This window comes from Phascolarctos cinereus, unplaced genomic scaffold (genome assembly GCF_003287225.1).
Source record: "Phascolarctos cinereus isolate Bilbo 61053 unplaced genomic scaffold, phaCin_HiC Scaffold_4;HRSCAF=312, whole genome shotgun sequence".
In the NCBI taxonomy this organism is placed as follows: domain Eukaryota; kingdom Metazoa; phylum Chordata; class Mammalia; order Diprotodontia; family Phascolarctidae; genus Phascolarctos; species Phascolarctos cinereus.
This window is the reverse complement of record NW_027555847.1, coordinates 209626935-209639047: the sequence shown is the minus strand read 5'-3', so window position 1 is coordinate 209639047 and position 12113 is coordinate 209626935. Positions and strand designations below refer to the sequence as shown.

Here is a 12113-nt window from a genome sequence, read left to right as displayed (position 1 = left end):
ACCTAATTCAAGCCTTCACTTTGCAGATGATAAAACAGGTTTGAAGAGGCAAAATAATTTTTTGAAGATCACACAACTTACTGGTTGAAGAGATAGAATCCAGGATGACAGCATCATAGATTTAGAGCTGGAAAGATTTTTTGTGCTAGAAGAACCTTAGAGGTCATCTAAGTCCACTACCTTTTTTTCCTTTTTTGGTTAATAGCTGAGGAAACTGAGGCCCAGATAAATTAATTGCCTTGCCCAAACTCACAGAGGTGGCAAAGCTGGGATTTGGACCCAGCTTCTTTGACTTCAAATCCAGTATTCTTTTCTTCAGTGTATTTTTTTTCCAATTGGCCAATTGTATTTTTGATGGACTGTTCTACCTCTCTCATTTGACTGTTAAAATCCTTCTTGAGCTCTTCTAAGAAGGCTTTTTGGGTTTCAGACCAGTTCATATTCCCTTTTGATGCTGCAGATGTGGGTTTGTTGACAACGTTGTCCTCTTCAGAATTTCTGTCTTGATCTTCACTCTTCTTATAATATGAATCTATGGTTCGTTTCTTTTTACTCATGATGTTTCTTTATTCCCTGGCCTTTAAAGAGATTGAGCTCTCCTGCTGGGGAACAAAGGGTACTGACCCAAGCTTCTTGTGTTGGGAGCCTAGGTCTTGGTCACTGGCTTTGCGTTCTGGGGCCTGTTACACTGGGATTTGGAAGCTGTAGGTTTCTGGCAGCTTACCTTGTGTTGGTCTGGAATCAGCAAGGCTGGAACTTTCAGGCAATTCTAGGATGCCTGCTTTTCCTTTCCTTTAGCTTTCTTCAGCTCCTTTTAGATGGCTGCTGCAGGATGTTTATCTGCCTGGGGCCCCCTGCGATGTTGTCTCCCTCGGTTCTGCTAATGCACCAGGAGATTCCTGTGGTGGAGTGCCGAGGCACCTGGTGGTTTTCTGAGCTGGTTTCCACTGGTTCCCCAGACCTCACCGAGGCACTTGAAGGTCCAGGTGTTGGTGTGTGTCTGTTCTACCACCTGGGCTTCAGGATTTCATCACAATTGGAGGCTTCAGGGTTCTGACAGCTCACCTGGTGTTGGGCTGGAACCAGCAAGGCCGGGCCTTTAGGAAGCCTTTAGGCTGTTTTCTTCACCTCCTTTCAGATGAATGCTGCAGGATACTTCTCTGCCTGGGGCCCCTTGTAGTTCTGCCTCCCTTATTTTTGCTGAGGTACTGGGAGACCCGTTTGCTGGGCTGCTGCACTGCTGCTCCCCGTCTTTCTTCTAGTTCAGGTGTTCCAGGGTTTTTTTTTTTTCTGGGGTGATATTTTCTGGGTTTTCAGAGGTTGATAGGGGAGAGTGAGAGTGACTACCTTTTCACTTTGCCATCTTGGCTCCCGGAAGCGGAAGCTCTCCAGTATTCTTTTCATTTTACTTATATCACACTAACCCAGGTTTCCTGACCCTAAATTCCACTTCTTTTCTTTGTTGCACCTACTCTTTTCTTTACTTTTCTCACCTCTGAATTTTCATTCGTTTCATGTTTCATCTCCTTTGATTTTCAGGTAAGATTTTATCCTGTAGATATTTGGCTTGCTAGCTCTTATTGCTTAGTATATGCTGCTTCTGTCTCATTCAGTAGGTATGTACTCATTAAGATCACACAGCACATCATGGTGAATAGAGCCCTGGGCCTAGAATCAGCAAGACTCATCTTCCTGAGTTCAAATCTGATCCCAGATACTTATAATCTGTGTGACCCTGGACAAATCACTTCACCCTGTTTGCCTCAGTTTCCTCATCTATAAAAATGAGCTGGAGAAGGAAATGACAAACCACTCCAGTGTCTTTGCCAAGAAAACCCCAAATGGAGTTATGAAGAGTGGACACAACTGAAAAGACAACTGAGCAACAAAGGAACCTCAGAGGTCATCGTCATCTAATCCTTCATTTTTCTGGTGAGGAGCCTGAGGCCTACAAAGATTAGGTGAGACTGGCCTCCCTGCTATTCTTTTCATGAGATAAATTCCCGGCATTTTCTCTAGTTGTCATCCATGCCTGGAATACTCTCCCTCCTTATTTCCACCTTCTGGCTTCCCTGAAGTAACCACTAAAATCCCATCTTCTATTTGAGACCTTTTCTTATCCCCCTTAATGCTAGCTCCTCCTGTGTGTTGATGATGTATCCTGTATTTATCTTGTTTGTACACAGTTGTCTTCCCTGTTAGACTGTGAGCTCCTTAACAACAGGTGCTGTTTTTTGCCTTTCTTTGTATCCCCAGTGCCTGAGAACATATTATTGTTGTTGTTTAGTCATTTCAGTCACGTCCAGCTCTTTGTGATCCCATTTGGGGTTTTCTTGGCCAAGCTACTAGAATGGTTTGCCATTTCCTTCTCCAGCTCATTTTACAGATGAGGAAACTGAGGCAAATAGGGTTAAGCAACTTGCCCAGGGTCACACAGTTTGTAAGTGTGTGAGGCTGAATTTGAACTTGGGAAGAGGAGTTTTCCTGACTCCAGGCCTAGCGTTCTATCCACTGTACCACCTAGCTGCTTTTGGTACATTGTAGGCACTTAAGAAAAATACTCACTGACTGACTTGCCCAACGTCATATAGGTAGTAACAGTGCTAGGATCTGAATCAAGGTCATCTGACACCAGTACCAGTGGTTTTTCCATCAGTTCATCTTCTATCACTGATAAACCATAGCAAATACAATCTGAAGCCCTGAGTCAGATACTGACTTATCTCGGGCCACATAATGAGCTAGATATAGAAGCAGGCAAGGTCCCAGCTTTTCCAGAGTGTAGACTTATGTTCGGATTCCCAAACCACTCCACCTCAACAGGTACCACTGAGTAGAATCACAGGGCAAAACTACCCCTAGGTCACATAGAGTTCTCATGCGTTTAATGGCATATGGTAAATTCTACTTTTTAAATGTTCTACAAGGAAAAATAACTGCCCTTCATCATGTTTTTCTAAAGGTCAATGAAATCTCAGCCATCTAATACCTTCCTCTAGCCCTACCTACCTGAGAAGAAGGAATAAGCCTAGAGTTTGCGAAGCAGTATCAAATTCATGGATTAGCACAATGAGAAGAACAGAGAGTGGGTGTAGAAAGGGCTGCCCTGGGGCAAAGCACCCAGGATCTTGCTGGACCTAGAGGTCTGCCTCTGCCACCTATTGTCTTTGATTCACTGAAGCATAAGCAAAATACTTAAGACTCCTTAGTGATTGTTAGAACAAGGCCCTTAAGCTGCCATGGATTATGGTGATATTAATAAATCTTAAGCAATTAAATGAGGCTAGATTTTATGCTTGAGAGAGCTGTGGGTGTTCTCTTGTTAGGATGTTAAGTAAATGCATTCAACAGTGAAGCCCCTAGAGACTTCACACAGTAAACAAGAGTAAATTTCATAAGCCCAAGAAACTCCATTTACTGACTAATCACTTATTTGTGATTATGTGGGTGACATGGAAGAGCTCAAAGAGTTTGTGCCAGGAGGCTGGTGGGGAGGCTGTAACATACATCTAAGAAGACATCCGCGTCAAACTGGGCCATGCGGTGCACAAAGACGCAGGCTCCTTGAAGCCAGGTGGAAAAGACACTACCAATGGCAGCTTTCACCCAGCCCGTATCAGACATGTTCCACATGATATCTGAAGGTTTCAAGTCCAACCAGTACCTGAACAACACCAAAGAATAAGAAAAAAAAAACACAAAAAACATCTCCACATTAGTAAAAAGCAAATAAGCATCTCCTGAGATGCTATAACATTGTAAATCTAAATCTGTGTAGGCAGCCATGGTGTAGTTTCAAACTATACCTTCCACAAAGAGTGTACCCAATACCAAGGCTACTCTGCGAGTGCTGGGCCATTTTGGGAGAGCCTGTTGTCCCACTGGTAAAATAGATAGCCATCGGTTCATGGCTTGCTGTCTTCACACAGTTATGTTCTTCAGAGGCTGACCTGTAAAATATAGCCAAAGACAATGGCTGAAGTTGAGGGATGAGTTTAATGCCGACACTCTAGTTTTGACATTGATAAATTGTGATAGCTTGTGCACTATGTACAGTTTATGAATCACTTCCCCATGTATGATGTTATTCAATTTTCACAGCCTGACATTTACTTGACATTGGAGATGGGCCCTGGGGCAGAGGTGACCTGGCTGATTATCGGTGGGTTGATAACTCAAGGATGTTTCACCCCTGTGTAAATAGTCATCTACTACCTACTGACTTTGACCCCTAGGCACAACCAGGCTCCTGCTGCCACTCATGAGCCTCCCTTCTGTATCTTGCTCAGGAAATAATAATCATATTAACATTACCAGTGTGAAAGGCATGAGAAATTTGAAGCAGCTGGGTAGTTTAGTGAATGGAATGCTTGATTTGGACTCAGGAAGACCTGAATTTGAATCTTGCCTCAGAAACTTACTAGCTGTGTGACTGAAAAAGGAGGTTCAGGACTAAGCTTTAAATGTTAACCAAAGGAAAGTCCTTTCTTTTTCTTCTCAAAAATAATTTTTATTTTCAACAGTCACAACATGCATTAGTCAAATAAACAAAATGAGAAATTTCTTCTGGAAAAAGCAAGCAAATAAACAAACAAACAAAAAGCCATAAACTCCTTCCATTTGATAAGTCCCAAAGGTAAAAATTGCAAAAAAATTACTTATTGCTCAATGTCTCCTGCTTTTTTTTCAATGTGTGTACTTAAACAAGAGCAATTAGTATAGGACTCCTCCTTTTGCAGAGAAGACAATTCAGGCTTAAGTGAGTTGTCCAGGGTCACAGAGGTAGTAAGTGAAGTGGTACATTAGATTGTAAGCTTCTTAAGGGCAGGAGCTCTCTTTTGCTTCTTTTTGTATCCCCAGAGTAGTGCCTGGCACCATTTATTGATTGATTGAAATAGCACTCAAACCTAGGTTTTCTGTTTCCTGGTCCATTGTTGTGATAGCCTTTAAGGACACAAAGCCAAAAAAGAAAATGGAAAAATAGTCCTTGCCCTTAAGGACTTAACATTTTACTGGGGGACACAGTATATTAAAAATAATTAAATGAAAGATAATTTGAAGAGGGAGAGATCACTAGTAATTAGGGAGAGCAAGAAAAGTTTCCTAAAGGAAGTAGTACAAGAACTGAGCCTAGCAGGGAGCTAGGAATTCTAAGAAGCAGAAATAAAGGAGTGCGGTCCAGGAATGGGGACCAGCCCGTGCAAAGCACCGAATTCCTAGTTTGGGGAACTGCAAGCACATCAGTTTGCACTGGAACAGAGAATACATAAACAAGAGCAGTAGAAATCTGGGTAGGTAAGCTGCTGCTGGATCATGAAGGGCTACTCATGAAGCTAGTGCCACCCTAGCAGTTATTGTCCCCATCTTACAGATGAGGAAACTCGGGCAAACAGAGGTTAAATGACTTGCCCAGGGTCACACAGTTAGTATGTTTGAGGTTTGTTTTGAACTCAGGGCTTCCTGCCTCTAGGCCCAGCACTCTAACCACTGTACTACTGAGCTACTATAATTTCTATCCAAATGCATTTTAAATACAAATAATTATAAGTATACATTATGATTTTATAGTTTTACTTCGAAATACAATTTTTTTATCCTATTGTTTTTCTTTGACTTATGGATTAAAAAAAAAGAGGGAATACTACATTAATTAATGCAATTTAGTCATTGGAGGTATTCTTAAATTCTGGTCCTTAAGGCTCTGCTCCTGTGCCTCCTTCATAAAAGAATCTATTCTGATGCCAATAATTCTAGCACTGTTTTCCTCCTCAAATTATCAAAAACAAATTATTGTTTTTTTATATATAAATAGTAGACTGTAAGCTCTTAATTTCCTTCAAAGCTTAGCTTAGGCTCCACCTTCTATGTGAAGTCTTTCATGATCTTCTCAGCAATTAGTGACTTCTCCCACCCTAAATTGCTTTGTATTTATCACATATATGCACACATATAACTATAATATGATTATGTAATTATAATTATAATGTAATTACACATATCTGCACACATAGGCATATATATGCATGTGTGCATGTACATTTGCTATCTCCCTTATTTCAGTATAAGTTCTCTGGGGGCACAGATTATTCATTTCATCTTTGTATCTCTAGCTTCTGGGACAGTACATAGTGAGGTTTTGATAAATGTTTGTTTATCGATTGATCAGTTGTAAGTCCTTAATAAATATTTTGTGGATTATATTGGAATAGAAGGGAAGGGATGGAATCTCCAGTCCTAGATTCAAAGAATCATGGAATTTCACAGTTGAGGGAATCTCAGCAGTTAACTAGTCCAATCCATATACCATGAAGAAACCCTGTCACAACACATTCAATTGGTCAGACATTCTTTACTTGAAAACATACAATGAAGGGAAAGCCATTCTGTCACAAAGTAGACCATTCTATATGTGAATGGGTCTAATAGGGCATTTGCCTTTACTTAAACCCAAATTTGCCTCTTTCCAAGTTCTCCCCATTGCTCCTGGTTCTGTGCTATGGAGCCAAACAGAATAACTCTAATTGGTCTTCCACACAGTGGCCTGTTGAATACTTGAAAGAGTCCTTCCAAGAAAAGGCATCATAGACCTGATCCTATTTGCTTTTCTTAGGTATATTACTTCATTCCTTTTCAATTCAATAAAATCAAATACCTATTATGTGGAAGGCACCCTGCTAAGAAAACAAACAAAGCTATCTGTCCTGGATGGGTTGTACATTCTACTGGTTTGTAAGATTTCTTGAGCTTCCTCCTTTCTTTGTGGTTCAATGGATTTTATTATATGGCTCAGGTAAGGATCCCCAGGCAACTAAATTCATTCTTGCTCAGATATTTGTGGGTAATATAAGGTAGAGTCAGAAAGTACTCACTCAAATAATTCATTGAAGTTTAGCCATCCACTACGGCTATTTTCTGACACCAGGATCTTGGTTTTCAAAGCAGGGCAATTGGACACAATAGAATCCACAGCTGGGGCTACCTCCTCGCTGGTCACAATACACTTGGCCTTGGACGCTGTCAGCCTGTAGAGAATGTCTTTGGCTGTCAACTGGATTGTCCCAGGCATGAAGACAAGTCCTGGAAAAACCAGAGAATTCACATGCAAGTACGGAACTGGAATCATCTTAACTTTCTGCTAAGCATTTGGCTGATGTGGACTATTTCAGAGAAAAATGTTAGAAGAAGTCAGTTGTTGACCTTTAGGGAAGGGAAGTAGCCACTAAACTGGACCAGAAAATCAAGTAACAGACACTGAATGGCAAAACACTACTAGTTAGGATCCTTGAAATGAATTGGATAGGAGAACTTGGGTTTGATTGCTCAGAAGATTCTTATATACTCTTGAAATTGAATTAAAATTATTATAATACCAAATGGTTATGGTAGAATCAATATATTGATGATGAACACGAAGATGGAGTAAGAAAATACCTCAGAGAAGACATCTCTCCCTTCTTTTGCAGAGATTGGGGTCCCCAAGTGTGGAGCACTTTATATCTGATATTCTTGATGTGTTGATTGCTTTTTTTCCTGAATTTTTTCTCTTTTCTTAAAAAAAATGCTTTGTTATGAGGGATAGCTCTTTTGAAAGTGAAAGGGGGAGTAGGAGGAGGGAAATATAGACAATGTAAAAACAAAAATAAATCCCAAAATATATTAAAAAATACCTCAGAGGATATGCGTACCTGGAAAATTAAAAAATTAATTATTACTCAAAGAGATGACAATAATTAATTATTGTTATACAAATGGTCACTGTCATAGATTTAGAGCTAGAAGGGATGAGCCCTTTCATTTTGCAGATGAAGAAAATGAGGTCCAAAGAGGTTAATGACTTGTCCAAGGTCACCCAGGTAGTGAGTAAAAGAACTAAGATGAGAACTGATAGCACCTATCCTGCTAGACATGCTGTTTTTCACTGACATTGGCCAATGTGTGACTATGATAGTGCAACCATCATAGAAACCAGTATGATGGAGTGGAAAGAGAATAAAATTTGAAATCTGAAGACCTATTTATCCTGTATAGAGCTATTTGTTTGCATGTTGTCTCCTCCATTAGATTGTAAGTTCCTTGAGGGCAGAGACTGTCTGTTGACTCTTTCTGTGTCCCTAGCACTTAGCACAGAGCCTAGCACCTAGTAGGTGCTTAACAAATATTTATCGACCTCTGAGACATTGGACAAGTTACTTAAGCTTCACTTTCATCGTTATAAAATAGGAGGTTTAGACTGGAAGATCATACCTTTAGAGCTAGAAGACAGCTTTCAGGTTCTCTAGTGTAGCCCCCTCACTTTACAGATGAGGAAACTCAGGCTGAAAGAGTCTATGTCACCTACCCTTGCCCAAGGTAGTAAGTGGGGAAGCTAGGATCCAAACCCAGGGATGATCCTAGTTCCTTGCAACTCTGTTGTTGTTCAGTTGTTTCAGTCATGTCTGACTCTTGGTGGCCCTGTACGGGGTTTTCTCCAGCTCATTTTAGAGATAAGGAATGGAGGCAAACACGATGAAAGCACTTACTCAGGGTCACACAGCTAGTAAGTTTCTGAGGTCAAATTTGAACTCAAGGCTTCCTAACTCCAAGCCTGGCACTCTATCCACAGCATCACCTAGCTTCCCAATTCTAAAACCTTCCATTGAAAATCTTATCACATTTTAAAATTTAGCTTGAAATCCTATTTACTAATAATAACTGATATTTGTATAACACTTCAATGTTTACGAAGCGCATGTCTCATGACAATCTTGTGAGATGAGAAATGCAAGTACTTTCTCCACATATTATTTAGAGAAACTAGGAGTTGAGTGACTTACCCAAGGTCACATATCTAATAGACAGCAGAACTGGGACTTAAGTCCATTTCTTTGGACTCTGTCCTTCACTCTTTCTACCATACTATAGCTGCATCCCCATTTAGTAAATAAATTATTTGACTGTGCAACACATAATAAGCAAGTTTATTATAACATAGATTTTATAAAGGGGCTTCCATGGATAAATTCCCAATTTTACAGCAAGAATATTGGCCATTAATTCAGTAATGTCTTTTATGTTTCCCTGACTGGAATGCCTGTTTTTTTTTAATAATAAGCTGTTTGGTTATTTGAAATATCACCTTTCATTGGCTCCTATCTGTCTAAATTGGCCCCTTGACTTAGGAATGTTAACATCACTGACCTGTTCGCATACAAGCCACATTGACCAGCCACCACTCTGGAACTCTGGGTAGAATCACAGCTACTCTCTCTCCTCTTTGGAGGCCACATGCCTGGGAGAGGGCATTGGCCACTTTGCGGGATAAGAGACCCAGCTCCCTGAAGTTCCATTTCACCTCAGCTCCTTTGCCATTAATCCACCATAGTGCTGGGTTGGGGGGACGCTCTCCTTTCTGGTCAGTGAAACAAGAGAAAGGAATGTGAAGGCCACATGCCTGGCGTCTGTGATGGAACCTTTAATGATAGGAATAGGGAATCAGGGCTTGCTATATTATTTTGTTGATTGTCTAGACTTAAGAAAGTGATGGAGAAAAAGTTAATAATGAAGATTAAGTTTAAAATGTATCATATGCACTTTTTTTCTTCTGGACATCCAATTGTTAAACATTTACCTCCACATCCCTGAATGAAGGAGACAACCACCTGCACTGAGACAGCCTAGTCCAGCACAGAAGTAGGGAGGGGGATTTAATGAACCCGGGAGAACAGAGGTATCCCTGGCATTCTGTGATTCTATGAAATGACTCATCTAATACTCTGTAATATCAAAGAGAACATTTGAATCTTTGAGATGAAAGGAATTTTAGAGGAGATCTGGTCCCATGTCCCACACAAAATGCAATAAAACCTTTTGTAACATCTTTGATAGGTTGTCATTCAATTCTTCCTTGAAGTGAATGTTACTCACATAACTTTGAAAGAAGAGGCTTAGTTTAAACTGACAACTTTGTATTTATCTTCAATCAGCCTCTGAGGGGCTCATCAACAGATAATTTATAAAAATCATATTTGCCTTTATAAAGTTCCTATAGGTTCAAAAGAGTTGAGAATTATGAAGATGCTAAGACACCAAGGAACACTTCTGATTGTGGTTCAGTGCTCAGATATATTACCTGTCACTCTTCCCTGTGCGCTCCCAACTCCATCTCCAGAACTGGAAGGAATTAGATGAACTTGAGCTAATCATATTCATAAAAGAATAGCAATGACAGTTCATTGACTTTATTTTTATTATTTTAAAGCATTGCTACCAATAGCACCCTTTGGGATAATCTGAGACCAGGAGATCTTCAAAAATTATAGCTAGCTGAACAGAGTTGCTTGGTACCCATAATAAATGAAGTCATAATGCGAGAAAAGAGAAGGCACTAAGGCAGAGGTGGGGGGAGTGTAGTTAGAAGGGGGCTACTTTTATTTGAGAAGCAAATTTCTTTCCATAGGGGAGAAAAGAAAGCTGGAGGGTGAGAGGCTTAGAGAGATAGAGGATTGAAGAACAGAGGTGTAACTAGTATGGGACAAATAAGGCTTTGCCCCATGGTATTGAGCTAGGAGATTTGCTTTCTCCTCATGGTGACTGCCATCTCTATGCCAACCTCTTCTTTGTAGTCTTCGGCCACCATGTGATGCAATCACCCTGGGTCACCCCTAGTGTTCTGTCTCCATGGCATTCCTCTCTTACAATCCGCCTTCCTCCCAAGCTTCTCAAGGATGCCCCTCTCTCCTGTAATAGACTGCACCTATGGTCAAACTGTGCTTCATACCACTGTCCCCTTTCCCTACTTTCCTTAAGTTAAAATATTCCTAGTTGTGGCTCTGTTGAAGGATGATAGAAGGGCCCCCAGAAGCCATTTGGTCCAACCTCTTCATTTTATACATGAGGACAACAAGGCCATGTGAGGTTAAATGCCTTCTCCAGGATAATAGGCAGTAAGTTTCAGAGATGGAACTTGAACTTGGGTCTTCTGGCTCCTGAATCAGGGCTCTTTCCATTGGAGTCAATGCTGAGGTGGACGAAAGTTATGTTATTACAAAGTGCAACATCTCTTACCTTTTCCAGCTGTGCCCATCTATCCAGTACATCCCCAGCAAAGTTAAAATTCTCTGGTAAGTCCCGTTCACAGCGATTTATGGCTTCAAAATCAGAAAGACTCAGAGGAGCCAAAACCTGGTATCCTTGATGAAAATACCTCTTAGGAAACTTAGGACTCCAGATGAACCTAAACATCTGTAACTGTAATAAAATCTTCATGATGGCAAGATAGCCTCAGCAGTAGAAATATCCTACAAGAAGAAGAATGGAGAGAATATCAGTCCTCTGTTTATCTCATGCAATGTTCAGAGGTATCTTATGGTTCCCATAGATGTTGACCATCCTTTTCTTCTTGCTTGAGTTTGGAGAACCTGAAACATGTCCAGACAAAGGTAACCGAGTTAGTGATGGACCTTGAGACCATGCTATATAAGGATCAATCAATCAATATTTATTAAACACTTACTATGGATGTGCTAGGTACGAAAAGATAGAAAAGCCAGTGCCTGCCCTCAAGGAGCTTATAATCTAATGAGGGTGACAAATGCAAACAAATATATACAAAGCAAGCTACATACAGGATGAATAGGCAATAGATAACAGAGGGAAGACACTAGAATTAAGATGGGTTGGGGGAGGCTTTCTGTAGATAAAATGGGATGTTAATTGGGACTTAAAGGAAGCCAGGGAAGTTTGTAGGCAGAGTTGAAGAGGAAGAGCATCCTGGGCATGGGGACAGCTAAAGAAGATGCCTGGAGCTGAGAGATGGATTGCCTTGTTCATGGAACAGCCAGGCGGCCAGTGTTACTGGATCTAAGACCACGTGTCAGGGAATAAGAAAACTGGAAAGATCGGAGGGGGCTAGAGTATGAAGGACTTTGAATGTCAAACAGAGGATCTTGTGTTTGATCTTGGAGGCAATAGGGAGCCATGAGGTTCATTTCAAAGAGCTGGGAGTGGTAAAGCATGGAGAAAAAAAGTCTGGGAGCTTTATGACAACTGTCATCAGGTATTTGAAGGGCTGTGATATGAAAGAGGGATCGGACTTGTTTTGTGTGACTTCAGAGGGAAGAATAATGACCATGGAG

General features: G+C 40.7%; 1 protein-coding gene across 1 annotated transcript in view; it reads right to left on the bottom strand.

Moving 5' to 3' along the window:
• Positions 1 to 11244, bottom strand: part of LOC110193529 (acyl-coenzyme A synthetase ACSM4, mitochondrial-like) — a 31251-nt gene extending 20007 nt beyond the window's left edge. Inside the window, 5 exon segments of the mRNA XM_020965399.2 lie at positions 3508 to 3664; positions 3807 to 3950; positions 6870 to 7077; positions 9178 to 9388; positions 11044 to 11244. Coding sequence (XP_020821058.1) covers positions 3508 to 3664; positions 3807 to 3950; positions 6870 to 7077; positions 9178 to 9388; positions 11044 to 11244 — 921 coding nt within the window.
• Between the last annotated feature and the right edge of the window lie 869 nt (positions 11245 to 12113).